Source organism: Crocodylus siamensis, chromosome 4, assembly GCF_052110815.1.
Source record: "Crocodylus siamensis isolate JL-2025a chromosome 4, ASM5211081v1, whole genome shotgun sequence".
Lineage (NCBI taxonomy): Eukaryota > Metazoa > Chordata > Crocodylia > Crocodylidae > Crocodylus > Crocodylus siamensis.
The window spans coordinates 95,410,453-95,428,894 of NC_143398.1; the positions used below are offsets into that span (position 1 = coordinate 95,410,453).

Genomic DNA, 18,442 nt, shown 5'->3' on the forward strand with positions numbered 1-18,442 from the left:
AAAAGAGAATGTTTTACAACCCAATACATTTCACTGTCAGAAGCTAATTTCACATACACTCTCCAGCGGAATTAGGTCCTCAAAACACATTGAGAGAAGTCAAAAGCCATCAGTTCTCCACTGTACTACAAGTGGGATTTACAGCTGTGCAGCTCACCACCTTAGGCACCGATACAGCAAAAACACTCTAGTATCTAATTGAGGAATATAGATTTAAGGCAGGCAAATAAATATTAACAACTTTGTTTTTACCATTCCAGGGTTCAGCTGCTTTAGATTATTTTTATATTATTGCTTGCTCTAGTGGGTTGAACACAGAATCAGGAGACAGTGGTTCTATTCCTGACTGCTGGTGACTCATCGTGTCTCAGTCACCCCATTAGAAACATGAGGATGATGATACTAATAAACCTTTGTGGTTTTTTTTATCTTGAGATATGCACAAGAAAGGCAAATGACCCTGATCTATTTGGCTTCTAGGGGTTACCACAACATAAATGAAGAATCTTAAATAATAATAATAGAGTTGATTGGATTTTTTAAATCTCAAAACAGTTTTCCATCAGAAAATGTTATTTCACTAAAGACATAACTTCCCTTGAGTATGTGTTCCTTTCAACAACATTTCCATGAAGACAGAAATTTTAAAAAAAATGTAAAAAGCATGTTGATAACATTGTAAAGATCTGCTTCAACATTTTCAGACTACGACATTTGGATTATTCATTTAGCAATGCTTTTTATGTTTTTGCTATTAAAAAAAAAAGTCAAAATCAAAACAAAATATTTTGACTGATCCTCAGGAAAATTGTTTCACAGGAAATTCTAATATGTTGTCTTTTTTTCTGATACAAAACATAACTAACTTGGAATTTCAAATTTGTGGAAAATTCCATGCTTTCTATTTCCCACATAGCCTTAAAAAATAACATAACACTGTATTTCAGATGGGCACACACACACGCCCCTATTTCAGATGGGCACACCCATATGCCCCTCATGAATATTACTACCTCCACAAACTGTCGAATAACGTATGCATACAAGTTCAATTCACCAAAGTTGTTATGCAGCATTGTGCTACTGGGCTTCACACATCTGTATCACACTAGCGTACTCCTTCACCAAAGTGCAATGTCTGTTTCCCAAGTAAGTCTCAGAGGACATCTATACCACAATCTGTGCAAGGAAACAATGCTGTGAAAACATGCTCTCCTGCTCATTTCTGCTCTGCATACTCCAGATGCCAAAGACTGTCATTTGACCACTGTTTGCTGTGTACCCCACACTGCTCCCAGGTAGGGATGTAAATATAGTTTTAAAAGTTATCCATTTAACCTCCTCTAATTATATCGGTTAACCTACAACACAGCAGCTCGGACACAGCTGCTGCTGGGAGCTGCTCCTGGGGCCCTTTGACAAAAGTGGGGGAGGAGGCGGTGGTAAGTCCAGCTAGACAACACAATCCACGTGAAGCCCCAAACTGGAAAAGAGGGAGCATCTATGAACAAACAGGTAATTGCTAAATTGAAGAGCCATTAGGTCGCCTACTGTTTTCCTCTTTGACCTCACAGGCTATGGGTACTAGTTCCCCCTGCCCCTCCCCTGTCTTCATTCCCCACTCCCTCTCTCCTGCCTGCCTGCCCTGGTGCCTTATGGTTCATGCTGGGGCACTGCATGGCTTCCATTCTCCCCCTTCCCTCCCAGACTGTTTCCTGCCCCCACACTAAACAATAACTGGTAAGCTGATTATCACTGGGCTTATTGGTTAAACAATTAGTTGTTTAACCTTTCACATCCCTACTCTCAGGGAACTGCACTTGGGCATGCATTTTGCCATGGGCCCAGTGTTGGCACTGGATTTATGACCCAGATACCTTGTTCTGGGTGGACCCAAAACCCTCAGACTGACCACAACCTCTCCATTCAATAATAAACAAATTTTATTGATACACAGGGACAGCAGATAAGAATAATGCAAACAATTCTATATCTCTAGCAATGTTCCCTCTAAAGTGTAGTGATCTGTGAGCACCCCACTTCGGTCCATGAACAAGCTGCTTTGGTCCCTGTGCTCTGCCTGCTTTCTGCCTCTCTGCAGCCTTTGGAAGCAGCACGGTGCCATGTGCGTCCACTGCTGGGTGAGCCAGGCAGCAAGCACGTGGCATCATTTTCAAAGGCTGCAGCAAGGCGAGGAGGCAGGGAGCAGGCAGAGTGCAGATCCTGCCTGCCCTTGCCCCACACAACGATCAGGGGCCAAACCACATGGCCTTGCTTGGCTGCCTGCATCACACATCTGGAGGGGCCACTGGGCTCCAACTGCCCCATGGCCCTGCCTGGCCGGGCCAGGTCGTGGGGCAATCAGAACCCAATGGCTCGTCTAGGGGCATGGTGCAACAGAGCCAGGGGGAGGGAATGGGCTCCCCCGCCTGAGCAGTGAGCACAGTGGCGGGAGCCACAGCTGCCTGCCCACACCCCTGGATGAACTGCTGGGCTCTGACTGCCCTAGCCCGGCCAAGGCTCCATTCATGGTGAATGGGCCCCTGGCCGGGCTGGGTCATGAGACAATCCTCACAGTGCAGGAGGGAGAAGGGCAGCACCCTGCCCCTACCACACTTCCTCCTGCACTGTGGGGACTCGATCTGCAGACCCCAGCCCAGTGAAACTTACCTGCCTGCGGTTGCAATCCTGGCTGGGAGTGCATGGGTATCTCAGCGGGCCCACCCCTCCCCACTCCTGCAGCTGCTTGTGGCCGGGATGGGGCGGGTGCGCGGCATTAAAAAGTTACTGCGTGGCATGATTTTTTCTTGTGCGTAGCCATGCACATGTGCAGCTTAGAGGGAACCTTGTCTACTAGTCCTAGAACTGTCATCAGAGTCAAGGTACATCTGGTCAGTATGTGAACTTCACCCTGAGGTTCTCTCTTAAATGTCAGATGTCAGCAGCCTGGAGAATGGAGGCCGAAGCCCACTCCCCCACCCCCCTTAGTGGGGCGGGTGAGGCAGGCTGATGATATACCCTCTGCCTCTGGTGGCCTTGGGTTCCCCTCTGAAGGACCCTTTGCTACTCTGAAATCCCTTCTTTTGTAGTCTTTTCCCCTCTGTGATGACTCTTCATTTCTGGCCATCACTGATTAGTTTCTCTGTGGTCATCATACTGTCCACATTCTGTCCTATCAGCATATTCCTTTGTTTCACAAACCCATCACATACATACATCCTAATTTGGGCTTTTCCGATCTTCTCCTAATTTGGTCTGTTCCCCAAAAACTGGAAATCCCAAGGGCCCTGCAGTTGGGCACTGCAAACTGGTATCACCTCATCTCGTTATGGAACAGTGTGGAACATGTCTTTAATTTCCCAGCCTGAGTGTCTACTTGTTGCTTGCCTGTCAGGTACAGCAGGCCTTGAGGAAACTCTCTCACAGACAGGCTTTTTAGAAATCAGTTAACTCTTGCTGTTGCCCTGGATCATTATTCTAACGCGTATCTACTTTACCTATAAGCCAGGTCCCAAAAGCAAACCTCCAAATACCATTTTCTAGCCATCACCCAGTACTGCTTTAATGGCAGCTACTTTATGGGTGCAACTACACATTCATTAATGCACATTAGCTACTGTGCATTTAGTTTAGTACTTCCTTAATGAAGTACTAACTAAATGCACAGTAACTACAGTTACTGTGCAGTAACGCCGGCATATTTTTTTTTTGTGATGGTTACTGCGCAGTAGCCTAACGCTGTGCAGTAGCTTATTAGCATGGTTTTTGTCTGGCACGCTACTGCACAGTGTTATTAGGCTACCATGCAGCAAGTGTCTCACAGTAAGCCCTATGTATAGTACGTACAGAGTAAGAGGGAGCGGGCAGGGCACATTTTCTTTGTGACTCTCATTACACCTCCTCAGTGTCCATAAATTTGAAGTGGGAGGCAAATAATCCACAGGAAAAACATCTATGCAGCCAACATGTTTGGAGAGAGAGTGCCCATGGTCAAAAACAGACAGAGTAATGAAACAATATTTTCTCAAATTATCAGATAAGATTGAACACTTTCCATTAAAAAGCAACAAGAAGAAAAAAAAACCCACCTTATTTTACCTGGAAAGAAAAGGAAGAAAGAGATAGCAGAGTCTCATGTATTCAGCCTTCCATGTTTCAAAATGACAGCTCAATGAGCTTTAGTTAAAGTGCCCCTGCTGTCATTCTGAAATGCAGGACACTGAATACACGAGATGCTGCAGCCTACAGGAGCGTTCCAATTAGAATGCTCCAGCAGACTTGATTAATCAATTAATTGAGTCTGCTCCAACACGTTCTAATCCAGACCCATTGGAGCATGTGTAAAAGTGCCCTCTGTGAGAATGCGCACCTGAAAAAGACTCTAATTTCCTCTGAAAGAGAATGGAGAGGCCTTCATCTGTCTTACACGTTGACAACTTGTGTAGCTTTTCACTTGAGAACAGCATTAGGGAATGGAATGGAACGGAGTTGTAACAGGACCAGAATGATCTCTAATTTCTGTTTCATGTACCTTCAAACAAAACCCTGAAAGGAAAGGCTCATGAAGCAAAAGACAGAAGAAATAAGCCTTAACATTAATGCAGCAGTAAAGATGATACTAAAAGGGGGCCAGTAGCATAACTAGCAGGGAGGAGGGAGCATGAGAGACTCTGAGTCCCCCAGAGTCTGCCTCATCTAGAGCAACCCTGCCCCTACCCACTTGGCCATGGGATCCATGCTGGAGAAGCCCAAACTGTAGGAGCTGTATGCTGGAACACAGAAGGAGCAGCTCTGTGCCATACAGTCCAAGAAACCAAGTTGGAAAAGCTCCGCACTGCTTGAACCAGGTGCAGGAACACAGCAGGATCATCAGGGGCTTTGAGTCCCTGGAGGAGGTAAGACCCTCCTATGCCCAGGTGGTGCAAGGCTATTCCACCTAGCTTCAAGGGCCAGCTGAAAGCCAGGGGGATGCAGAGGTGCTCTGGATGTGATAAAGCCCTCAGCCATCACCATGGTATTGCCTGAAGTTTTTCCCAGGGCACCAAAATTTATAGCTTTGCCTCTGAAGGTGGGGGCAAGGTATGAGGGGCAGGGGGGCACTCCTAGCATCCTGTCTGGTTTCAGAATTACTCAAGGACATAGGAACTGTGAAATGGGTAAATCTGTGGGCAATGTGCTCCAGGCTGCTGTCTCTGGCAGTGACCAGTACAAGATGTTCAGAGGAAGATGCATGAAATCTCTTTATCCTCCACGTCCACTAGTTCCCCTGTATGGGCTCATTCATCACACAGCAAACTAGTGGACACCCAACTGCATGCTATAATGCATCTTGTGTCTGGCACATTGTGCCCTACTCTACTCCCATTGTCACTAGTCCTCAGTACCATTGCTTCCCCTTATCTCTGCCACACAAATGCTGAAGTAAACTTAAGAGCCAGACTCCATGATAATCCTACACTGCCAGTGCACATATTCCACCCACCAACAGCTCAGCTCCCCTCAAGACACCCAATATGGTCCACCCTCTCAAAATCCTTTGACTTTTCCTTACTTACTCGATGGCATGAAGAATGGTCAGCACAAACACCAATCAATCACATCATCCCTGACCCTACAATCAATCAACCATGATTTAACTGGCCATGCCATTATTGGGCATTTCTCAACCATTTTTGCTGGGTCTCAAACCTACACCAATGGGGCCCTCACAATGATAAGAAATGCCTTTGTGAACAAGTTCAAACTACAGACCACATTGTTGACCCGTGCCCATTTATTATGCTACTTGGTGGCCTTCAAGTTCTTCACACTGGTAATAACATCACCTTAAGATGGCTGAAACAATTTGCTGAAACTGCATACACTAAATAAACAAACTAGCTCAAACATTCTGACAAATATCCTGAAGCACTGAGTTTGATATCAAATCCAAAAATGCATAATGGCATTAACTACAATACCTCAGGATATTCTTGTTATTGTGCACAAATGTTCAAACCCCTTCTGAATCTTGCCAAAATGTTTGCCCAATGACATCCTATGGCAACGAGTTCCACAAACTGATTCTGTGCTGCATGCAAAAGTATTTCCCTGTATCAGTTTTGAATTCATCACTTTTATTTGTCACTGAACATCCCCCTTGCTCCTGTGGGATGAGATAGGAAGAACAGAAACCCTTGATCTATCTTATCTTTTGGCATTCACTATTTTAAAAGCATGTACCATAACATGTGCAACTAATATGGTTTCTACCACTTTCCTTGTGAGACTACTCCAATGCTCTGAACTCACTGGGAGGAAGTGCTTCCCTACATTCATCCTGAATTTCCCTCACATCACTTGCAGTTACAGCCAATGTGACACAGAAAACTTCCTCTCTTTTGGTGTTGAGACTTTTCAGTGATTTCTGGACATCATGTCCATTCTCCCTTAGACATTGTTGAATCAAGCTAAACATATTTCACTATTGTACAATCTTCTTTTATAAATCAATCACTGCAACTCCCTGATCATTTTGGCTGCTTTCCGATGATCTTTCTGACAAGAAGTAGCTATGATCTGAACATAACATCCTAGATATGGCCATGTAAAAAGAGGGACTATTACTTTTCTGAACTGTGATGACTATGAAACCCTAAAGTTATAAACAACCTTTTGTGCTGCCACTCCACTTTGTGAAATCATCTCTCACTTGATGCCTGTTCTCTTTCCCAGGTCTAGGAATTTCCAAAATGTGATTGGGAACAGACTTTCAAAGCAGCTCGTTCTCAAGAAGATCTTGAAGGAAATGAGATGTTTAAGGGGTAGGAAAGATTTTTCAAAAGAAAACTCTTGGAAAGCAAGAAATCTTTAAAAGAGTTCAGCCTGTTTGGTGCGTTTCATGTTCAGAGCCTTTTTGTAAATATGACCCTCTAACACAGCCTGGCCCTGTTACTATTGGTGTGGAGGAGCGCATATGACCCCACACCCTGGAAATATTCCCCACGCCCAGCCCAGACCTGGGGGGACTCACTTAAGGCTGAGGATCCAGGTCAGGAACACAGCAAGCTTCCCAGTAAGGGAGCTAACCCAGGGTGAGGAATGAGGAAGAGCCAGCCCACGCAAACTGTGAACTGGTGGGGCGGAGGGGAATAAAAGATGCTCAAAGCACCCTCTGGGGGTAGCGGTAGCAGAGGCAGAGAAGGCAGTTGCCCTGAGCCTAGGGTCAGTGGAGGTCAAGCAGTTGCTGAGAGAGGTTGGGAGCAAGGCTTCGCTCTCCTTTATTTTGTTTGCACAGAAACTTCCTGGGATCTCTGCAAAGCCTCTGAAAGATAAGACATGATGGGGGAGTAAAGACCGGGAAAAGCCTAGCAGGCCAGAGACATGGAGCCAGTGAAAAAGTTAACTGGCAGTTCATTTGTTGAACTCTGTTTCTTTTGCATTTCTTACAAACGCAGGGTGGCCTTGTGGCGCTATAGACTAACTCGGCTGCAGCAGAGGTGAAGACCCTGAACAGAGGGTCCTTAGCTAAAGCCAGCAGTAAAAAGTAAAAGTGGTTGGCTTGGGCTGCCTGAAGAAACATGCCTAGTTCTGCTCTGCCTGAAAGCTACCCATAATAGTGTACATTGGTTCCTAGCTGGGATTTTATTATTATTATTATTATTTTTTGCTGAGGGCACAGCAAGGTGGGTAAGAAGGTCAGTGAGAGAAAAAGAGGGGGAAAAAACAGAGCAGATACTGCAGCTGCTGGCCCAGCAGCAGCCAAAGCAGTAGAGAGCTCCAATGATGGGGATGCTATGAATGCAGGTGCAAAGCACCAAGCTGTACAGCTAGTGGTAGAAGAGAACTAGCAGGTGATAATCCAGACCCTCAAGGCTGCTGCCGGGAATCTCTTGGAGGGAGCTGGAGCCATGGCAATGCCACATATGATCAAGGGGGATGACCCCAATATTTTTTTTTAGAGGCGTTCAAGTGGATGGTAAACCAAGGTCAGTGACCAGAAGAGACCTAGACACCACAACTGGAGCTATTATTGATGGGGAAGGCACTCTAGGGCTGTGTGAGGCTTCGGACAGAGCTTCGGATCTGGAGCAGCTTTGGACACTTCGGGGTCCAAAACAGCACATCCAGGTTGAAGCGCTGGCCTTGTTCGGCTTCCCAAAGCAGTTGGGAGCTTCCCGAAGAGCTTAGGAGCCGCCTTGGAGATCCAGCCATAGGGTATAATGGAGAAACAAATAAATATCTATAACTTTCTCTTTTTTGGTCCGATTTGGATGAAACTTTCAGGGATGGTAGACTCTGCCGAAAGGATGAGTCCTGCAAAGTTTCAAGAAGATCAGTGCAGGGGTTTGGAGGAAACTGTACCCCAAATTCCTGAAAGCCAAACTCCTGTCACAGCTATGTGTTACAACACAGGGGGGTCAAAACTGCAATGGTGGTAGCTCTTGCTGAGGCCACAAAGCCTGACAAGTTTCACGAAGATCGGTGCAGGGGTTTGGGGAGAACTGCCCCTCAAGCTGCGGACAAGCAAAACTTGTTCCATGGGTGACACTGCGTGATCAGTTGATTCGGATCACTGTCCCCGAGTCAATTCAGCCAAATCCGAATCTGAAGATTCAATGCTGATTCAGAGAATCAGCAATTCAGACATAGACACAGCTTTAAAAGTTTTTTCTATATACCTTGAGATACTAGCGCAGCCATCCCACAGGAGAGTGGGGGGGCCCTCCATATGTTTGGTGGCGAACCCAGAAGTACTTCCGGTCCACTTCTGGGTCCGCCAGGGAGTGCACTGCCCCCCCCCCACTTCCCTGGCTCAGTGATCGGCCGCAGGGGGACCCCAGGTGTCCCTCCCCAAACCCAGGAGACACCAGTCACCAAGCTGGGAGGGCGTGTGTGTGTGGGGGCGGGAGCACGCTCACCAGCGTACTCAGAAGTGGACCAGAAGTGCTTCTGCTCCACTTCTGGGTCTGTTGCCGAGCGCACCCCAGGATTGCAGCACTCATGAGCCCCCTGGCACCTAGAGGTATGTAGAAAAAATGTTTAAAGTTGTCTCTATGTCCTAATCTCCGAATCTTTCTAAATCTCTGAATCTTTCTGAATCGATTCAGAGAGTTCCAATTTGATTTGGAGAGATTAAAGGGGCTTCTGATTCGATTCGGATTCAGCCACCGAATTGGGCCAAATCTCCGCTGAATCAAATCAGGAACCATATCTTCACACAGCCCTACTAGCCATGTCTCCAAGAGCTGTTAAGTACTCCAGTTAAAGGGACCAAACCTCCTTTCAAGCCCAAGACAGAAGAGCTCCTGGGGGAATTTACCTCTAGAGGATCCCAAGGAAGGAGAAGGGTACCCAAGAATGAGAGAAGATGACATCAGCCCAGAGCTAGAAACTAGCCGATTCACTGTCAAGCAGACACTCAAAAATAAGTTCCAGCATATGCATGAAAGAGGTCTGGCCAAAGTCAAAGATGAAGTTGTGCAGCCCAACTTGGTTCATACGGTACCTTGCTTTGAGGTAAGACAGGATTTGCTCTACCGTACTGATAAAGGTGGGCCTGGGATTGAGGTTGCACAGCTGTTAGTTCTGAAGAGATACCAGAGGGCCTTAATGTGACTGGCACATGAGCTCCCTATGGGAGGAAACTTAGGGGAAGATACAACTTCCAAGTGGCTAGAGGACTGATTCTTTTGGTCAGGGATTATGTAGAAAGTAGGCTGGTTTTGTTGATCCTGCCCTGAGTGCCAGCTTGCCCAGCGTGGTGGCCCTGCTGCTAATGGAGGAACCATTTGAAAGGGTGGCAGTAGCTATCATTGGCCCATTGCCACGGAGTGCCACTGAGTACCCATTCAGTCTAGTACTGCTTAATTATACCACCTGGTACCCAGAAACAATACCCCTGAGGTCAGCAAGTGCAGAAAAGGTAGCAGAAGAGCTGTTGCAATTTTTTCTCAAGGTAGGTCTTCTAAAGGAGATTTTAACTGACGAAGGAAATAATTTTATGGCTTAAGTTTTTAAGAGCGTATGTTAGACCCTGTGGATCTGACACTTGTGAATTTCTGTTTATCACCTGCAAATGGATGGCTTGGTCAAGCAGTTCAACCACACTTTAAAAAGTATGTTCAAAAAAGTAGCTGGCAGGACACCCAGTGGTGGGACAAGCTGCTTGGACCTGTGATGTTTGCATACCGCAAAGCTCCACAGAGTGTCATGGGATTTTCCCCCTTTGAATTGTTGTATGTCATCACCTACAGGAATTGTTAGAGACCTGGATAAGGAGGGATGGAAAACATAGGAAGGCTCTGCTTGCAGCCCCATGGCCCATGTCTTGTAGAGGGAGAGACTGAAGACAGCATGGTTTATAGCAAGGGAAAACCTACAAGAGGCTCAGGAACAGGAGGCAGCCAGATATAACTGCAGGGCATATGAGAAGCAATTTATGAAAGGCAACAGTGTTAGTCCTGTTGCTGGATGAAACATCTAAATTCCCAGCCCGATGGCAAGGGCCATATGAAGTAATCTGAAGAACAGGCCTGGTAGATTATAAAATATGGCAGCTGGGCAGGTGAAAGACATGGCAAATTTATCACGTAAACTTGCTAAAGTGTGTCGATAGGAAATCTCTCTTTGTTGCCACAGGCCCGGAGCAACAGGAGCTCAGTCCAGAAACAGTTGACATAAGCATGTTGGAGGCCATGGGGTTGGCACAGCAGCTAACTGCACTCCAGCAGCAACAATTAACGCAAATAGTGCAGGCCTTCTCAAAGGTGTTTATGACTTGCCCAGGGAAGACCATCTTAGTCAAACATCAGATACAGATGCCACTGGGGCAGGTGGTCCGAGAAGGCTGGAAAATGATCCCGCAAAAATTACAAGAGGTGGTTCGGATGGAGGTGAAACAGATGCTGGCCTTGGATCCTGATCTATCAAAAGGGTACTAGCAAATACCACTGGAAGAGTGCTCTCAGGAGAAAACTGCCTTTCCCACCCCTTGGGGGTTATACGAATTTGTGCATGTGCCCTTTGGTCTGAGTGGGACTGCTGCAACATTTCAAAGACTGATGGGTAGGGTGCTAGCTCCTCATCAGGAGTACATGGCAGCCTATATTGATGATGTAGTGGTTTATTCAGGATCATGGGAGGAACATCTGCAGCCCCTTAATGCCATATTTCAGGAACTGCAATCTGTGGGGCTTACAGCAAACCCAAAACAATGCACTGTATGTCAAAGAGACCCACTACTTAGGATTATGCATACACTAAAGGTAAATCTGGCCACTAACAGATAAAGTCCAAGCACTATGAGAGCATACACCCCTGCAAACAAAAAAAAAGGATGCAGTGATTTTTAGCATTTGCCAATTATTATTGGTGTCCAGTGTCCAGGTTCTCAGACATTACCACATTGTTGTCAGAACAGAGTAAGGATACGGCCCTGGACAAGATCAGCTGGATGCCTGAGATGGAGCATGCATTTTGGAGAGTCAAAGAAGCCTATGTACCCAGCCAGCAGTGTACATGTCAGACTTCACCAAACGTTTCGTCTTATGCACAGATGCCTTTAATGTGGCACTGGGCGCAGTGCTGTCCCAGCCAGAGGATGCAGGGGAGCATCCAGTGGCTTACATTAGTTGGAAACTACAGCCTCAGGAGTGGGCATATGCCACAATTGAAAGAATGTCTAGCAATGAAATGGGCAATAAAGAGTTTCTATTATTATTTGATGGGTCATAAGTTTACAGTGGTGACAGACCACGCACCACTGCAATCATTAAATAAAGTGAGGTCAGAAAACCCAAGGTTAACGCAGTGGAGCCTGTGCTTACAAAATTTTAATTTTTCTATAGGGCATCAGAGAGGGAGAATACACCACAATGCCAACTTTTTGTTGAGGAAGGGTGAAGAGTCAGACTCATCGACCTCTGGGAGAGGTGCACTGGGGCCCAGAAGGGGGAAGTGTATAAAAGGGCACCGCCCTGTTACTATGAGTGTGGAGGAGCCCAAACAGCCTCACATCCTGGAAACACTCCCCATGACCACCCCAGACCCGGAGAGACTCACCAGAAGCTGAGTCCAGGTCTGGGAACACAGCAAGATTCCCAGGAAGAGAGCTAACCCAGGGTGGGGAATGAGGAAGAGCCAGCCCACATGAACCACTATGGGAGGAAAATAAAAGACGCTGAAAGCAGCCTCTGGGTGCAGCACCAGCAGAAAATACAGCTGCCCTGAGCCTGGGGTCAGCAGAGGTCAAGCAACTGCAAGAAAGGGTTGCAAGCAAGGCTTCTCTTTTGTCTATTTTGTTTGCGCGGAAGCCACCCGAGCTCTCTTCAAGGCCTCTGAAAGATAAGACATGATGGGGAAATGAAGCCCAGGAAAAGCCTAGCAAGCCAGAGACATGGAGCCAGTGAAAAAGTTAACTGGCAGATTATTGGTTGAAATTTGTTTCTTTTGCATTTCTGGCCAATGCAGGGAGGCCTTGTAGCACTATAGACTGTTCTGGCTGCAACAGAGGTGAGGACCTTGAACAGTGGGTCCTTAGCTAAGGCCACCAGTGAAAGTAAAAGTGCTCGGCTCATGGTGCCTGACGGAACATACCTAGCTCTGCTCAGCCCAAAAGCTACCCATGACAGCGTACAGGCCCTCATTCAGGTGTGTAAGGGAAAACTGAGGACTTTAAAAATGTGGCCAGTTTTTTAATATAATCCAGTCTCCCTTTTGCTATTACTGTTTCCTAGATTTCTCCCTTACTTTGGATGTCATTTTCATATTGTTCCCTGTAACAAGTAGGCCATCCCAGGGCCAGTCCAGATGCTGGTCCACCCACCTGTCTAGGACTGTCCACACACCTGCCTCGCCTTTGATGTAATTTGTTTCCAGATGGGAAGCCGCCCATTTAATTGCCCTGATGCCAAGGGTGAAACCTTCCCTTATACTGTGTCCCATGCCTTGCAGATGGCATCCATATCCACAGACTTCCCCGGCCCCTTAGATGGGCCACACTTGGCCTCACCTGGCCCTAACTTGGCCTTGAGCATCCTCAGATCTATCTGGGCCCCCATACCCCCACACTGGGACATCCTCCCACACCCTCACACTGGGGCTTCAATATCCTGCCCTTCACTGGGGCCTTAACACCGAGCTCCCTCACTGGGTTTCTGGGCCTAATGCCCCTTGTGCCTCAGGTCTCGCTCAGTAGGCCTGGGCTTTTCTGCCGAGCTGCACTGCCTTAGCCTCTCTCCTCCACAGGGTCACCCATAAAGCAATGGGAGCTAAGGCTTTCTGCCTCCCCACAACTGCCCTTCACTGGGGAAGCACAGGTGTGGCATTTCCTGGGGACTGCCCTGCCACAGACAGCCCCATCACACCATCAGGGTATAGTTTTAGGTCATGCCCTATGATCAGAAACCTCCTCCATCCCCATAGCTCCTACCCGACCTCCAAGCTGTTCTGGGAGCAGCAGCTGGCTGTGTGATGTTGTTCCTTCAGCCACCTGCAGCAACGGCTAGCTCCACTCTTGGGGCCTAGACCCAGACCCAGGCTCCCAGCCTCCTGCCTAACATGTGACTGCCTGATTGGGCCTGCTCCCACCTGCAGGCTGCTTGCTGCCTGCTCAGACCCTGTAAAGTGCACAACCTGTGCTCTGCCACATTCCCGTCTTCCCACAAGTTTCTTACTTAAGTCTCCACATCTCTGTTCGTTCTGCTTCCCTTTTATATTATTCCTTTGTTTCCACTAGTATCTGCAGTTCCTCCAATGATAGACTTTGTTCCTTCCTCCAGATCATGAAGATTTTTAAACAAATGTTACATACAACTTGTAACCAAAGGTCCTGTCAGTGCAAAACACCATACTTCAGTGGATACCTCTTCCTAACTCAGCACATTCCCACTTATTATCACTGATTACAGCCTTCTAGCCAGTTTAGAGTCCACAGCACAGCATTCTTCTCCCAGGGAATTTGAATTATTTTTTTCAATTAATAAATATGTGGTTTTATGTGAAGTAGTTTTGGATGAAGAGGCGTTTTGTTATGTAGACAGGGAGCTATAACAGCATAATAGCAAAACAGAAATTAAAATAGACTCAGCTCTATGCAGATACTGAGGGGATCTCATGGAGACTGATAGAATTGAGAAAGGAGATCAATGTTATAGAGTGATTTCTAGAGGCAGCCATGTGGCTAGTTAATGGATTCCATACAAGAGGAACCAGGTGAAATTCTATGGTCTTGTTTTCCATAGGAGAGCAGACTAGATGAAGAAACACCACTTCTGGCCTGGTGCTCTGTAAATTGAGTCTTTGCGGTTCTGATTCTGATTTCACTAGTCCTGCTTTTCCCCAAGTGTAACTGCATTGGCACTAGTGGAATTGGTGCTGATGAGATTAACATGAGGCCTTGCATTTTTACCTGTCTAGCCTTGGTGACTGCTGGGCTAAGTACCTGAAGTTTCCTTGATACATGTCCTCACAAAAGATCCCATCACCTGGTTTCTTTTAATTTAATTTCTAGTCTGCCCCCACCGTAAGCAAGCATTGTCTGGCCCTGCAGGGGTATTGTAGCCACTGAGGTATGGGCTAGGATAGGATAGAGTTAGGAAAACCATAATGAGGTCGTGGCCTATGGCCTGATAAAAGTGAGAACAGGGAAGGTTGGGAGGAAGAGGAAAGGAACTTCCTGCTGGATAGTGAAGAAGGAAACTTAAGTATAAAAGCTTGGGAAGGAAAGGAAGAAATACTGAAAGTTTCATGGTGCCATGCACGGCAGCTCCTGAGGCTAAGTAGGGAACAGACACCTATACCAAATAGATGCACTGGAGCAAATTCATTGCTGGTATGAATCCACTAATCTCAATGGCACAAAAGTGGCCCACTACAGCCAATCTATCTCCCCAGTTGAAACCTCTGCTGTCTACACCAACACTTCCTACAGCCAAATGGCATCAGCAATCCTTATTTACTGAAATGGGTTCAAATAGAAACATCAAATTGAAAAAGTAGTTCCAAGGGACTGAGGAACTGAGGGGTAAGAATTAGAAGCTGGGAGTAATACAATAGTGAAGTACAGCTAAAAGGCTCCTCTATACTTCACAGCCTGTTGTGTGAAATGAGCCAGAGTTACAAAAGGCAAGGGCTTTGTCATATGGCAAAGATCAGAATCCACTGATTCCAATGGTTACTGTTTCACTGAAAAGTGAGAGAGCAGCGTTACCTGTGTACTGGGCATACATGGCTACCTCTGCTCTTCAGGGCACCCCTCCTGTGACATTTCATAGTTTCATAGATTCTTCCCTCCGCAGTGAAATTAAAACCTGGGGTGGGTCCAACTTTTGGATTTGAACCAAACGAGTTGAGGACTGCTAAACTGTGACAGCACTCTGTGGAAAGCTGCTTGTGCGTTCAGATTCATGTTCAGCTCATCAGTCTGGCAGTTCAATCCCCTGTGCTCCTCATAGGATGACTCACATACACAGGCATGCACACAGAGCTGTGGAGGTGAAAGCCAGGACAAGATGGGAGGCAAAAGCATGGGCTGAAGAAGAGAGAGAATCTGAACATCGTTCACCTCTAAGCAGAGCTGGGCTGATTTATTTTTAGATTAAAGGAAACTGAAGAATTACGTTGAAGGTGACCCACCGCTTCCAAGAAGCCACCTTGGCTCATACATCCCACACACCTCCCTCCAGGAGGCTATAGCCAGTCGCCTTTCTTCCATATTTTTATGTAAGAAATAAAAAATACCTATTTGCTTTACTGTGCAACTTTCAGCTCCTGCTCTTTGGCATGCAATGAGGTGATACTGGGCAGGATGATACTTCGCATGACTTTATTGTTCACACATTCCCCACAACCCAGCTCGGTCCCTTTTAGAAAAGGCTTTTGGGGGGCGGGTTGGCAAGGAGTCTTGGAGATAAAATGAAGAGCTAGGGTGAGAACTGAAATTATACTGAGTTAAATATGTGTGGGAGAAAGGGTCTACTGCTTGTCATCTGTTCCATGATAACTCTTTCATGTGTATGCTCTATTCCACAGTACATGGAAGCCACACTGCTGGAAATTAGCAGTTATTTTATTCAGGGATAGACTACTGCAGTTTAGTTTCCACCAACAGCTAGATAGAGCTGTTACCATACAGCAGCTGATGGCACAGTACAGACATCCTCCAACACTTTCAGTACAATTTCTTGAGCTGTCCATATCCTCACACAAGTAGAACTTAGTCTACACCTGGACTGGAACTAATGGCTTAAAGGTAAAGGGTGTACCATCTCTCAGCACCCCAGAGCTCTTCAGTATTCACCTCAGCTTGAAGCCAGGTGGGATTTGGTAACAGAGGTACAAGGATCAGTATGATGAGTTCTTGAGCCACACAAGGGTCCAAAAGCTGGGACACATTCACCCACACAAACCTACGTATGTGACTTATTGGTTAATTGGTCTATTCAGCGTGGAATAAGGCAGCGTGGGAAGAGATGCAAAGAGTGATAGATAAAAAAAAGACACAGATAAAGGAAAACTACAGATGAAATGGGGTACATGTTGGAGGGAAGAATGACTTACTGGGCACACGGTTGATAGCTTTGAGGGGCCTCAGGACACGAACAGTACGGATTGCAGACAAGTTAATGTTTTGGAGGTCCAGGGAATATTCCACCATCCTGAAAAAGGAGAGACACAAAATGAGTTTAAGACAATCAGCAACCTGGATCAAAATATGCATGTGGCACTAGCAGAAGGAAGTGAAGTGCACTGGAGATGAGACAGCAGGATTGTTCACATAGTCAGTGCAAAGACAAAACCCTCCAATGCATCAGTTCTTCTCCACCAGGCTGTCCTGCAATTTTGTGGGGGAAAGCAATAAAAAAGGGGTTACCAGTGAGCCAATGAGCCCCTTATACATTGATAATCTTCTGGCATACTCCCCACTGAGTCTGGAAAGGCAGGAGAAATGAATGACACCTGGCTTTGCAAATCTCAGACTGCATTTTTACTTAAGGGTTTCTGGTGACAAGATAAGCCCTGAAAAATGAAGCGTGAGTCTCTGGAAACTGTAAAAAGAGAGCTGCAGTCTGTTGAAGGCTCTACAAGAGCTGAACTCAAGTCCCCAGAACCCCAAGGTTGAAAAGCCAGCCCTTTATTAGAATGGAAATGAGGTACGGAGCAGCAATGATAAGCCATTAGCATCCAGCCAAGGAGGCTGTGTTGAACCCAGCCTGGCACTTACCTGCTGTGACTGTCACAAGGGGAAAGGGCCATGCTAGATTTCAAAAGACAACAGTGAGAGAAACAACCCACTCCCCTCAAGGTGAAGCTTACAGAGAGACATGGACAAGACACCACCTGGCAGCTGAACACACAAGGTAGCAGGTGGCTTGTGAATGCTGCAACGCTGGGGCACATGGAGCATCCCATAGGAGTGAGGGGGGCTCCTCAGCATGCTTGGTAGCAGACCCAGAACTGGACCAGAATCACTTCTGGTCCACTTTTGGGTCCACCAGAGAGCACACTTGGAGCCCCCCCGCACCACCCTGGCTTGGCGACTGGTGCCTCCTGGATTGGGGGGGGGGGGGTCCCCCCACGGCTGATCGCTGAGCCACGGCAGCATGGGGAGGCCCCACGTGCTCCCTGGTGGACCCAGAAGTGGACCAGAAGTACTTCTGGCCCACTTCCAGGTTCACTGCTGAACACATGGGTGGGGCTCCTGTGCTCCTGTGGGATGCTCCATTTGCCCCAGCATTGCAGCACTCACAAGCCATGCTGGTACCTCGAGTTATGTAGAAAAAGCATTTAAAGCTGTGTCTTTGTCCACATTGCTGATTCTCTGAATCAGCATCGAATCTTCAGATTCAGATTCGGCTGAATCGAATCACTGTCCCCGATTTCGGCCAAATCCAAATCCAACTCAAATACGCCCTGCTTCACACACCCCTACTGGCCTGGCACTGTGTTCCCTGGCTTAATACTTCCCTACCTGTTAGACAACCATTATAGAAACATTAATTTCTCTTTTTAATGAGTTGACAGAAATGCAATAATAATGACCCTCATAATATGTCCATAGAACTTCTGACTGAGGATCTCAAAAGCATTTTACACAATTTAATGAAATGAGGCTGCGAGCCCACAGGGAAGTAGGCAAGTATCAACACCTTCACATTGCATAAGAGAAAACTAAACAAAGAGAGATTAAATGACTTGCTGAAGGGCTGCACAATAAGTCAGTGGCACAGTCCAGAATAAAATCTAGGCCTGAATCCCTTCCCTTAAACATTAATCGCAAGACTATGTAAAATGGACATCCTTTTGCTCTTTCAAGGTGGACCAACACTAGGTGGAAGACATAATCTTTCTGCTACTGTACCTATTTAAAAAACAGATACATCTGCTTATCATACTATACTTAGATCTGGAGACCTTCATTCTATCCAGCAGCTTCCTCCAGCACCAAGTTCATTTTATATTT

General features: G+C 46.6%; 1 protein-coding gene across 1 annotated transcript in view; it reads right to left on the minus strand.

The window, feature by feature from the left end:
• Positions 1-18,442, minus strand: part of CACNA1I (calcium voltage-gated channel subunit alpha1 I) — a 254,593-nt gene that overhangs the window by 83,094 nt on the left and 153,057 nt on the right. Inside the window, exon 4 of the mRNA XM_090042988.1 lies at positions 16,540-16,637. Coding sequence (XP_089899114.1) covers positions 16,540-16,637 — 98 coding nt within the window. The remainder of the gene's footprint in view (positions 1-16,539; positions 16,638-18,442) is intronic.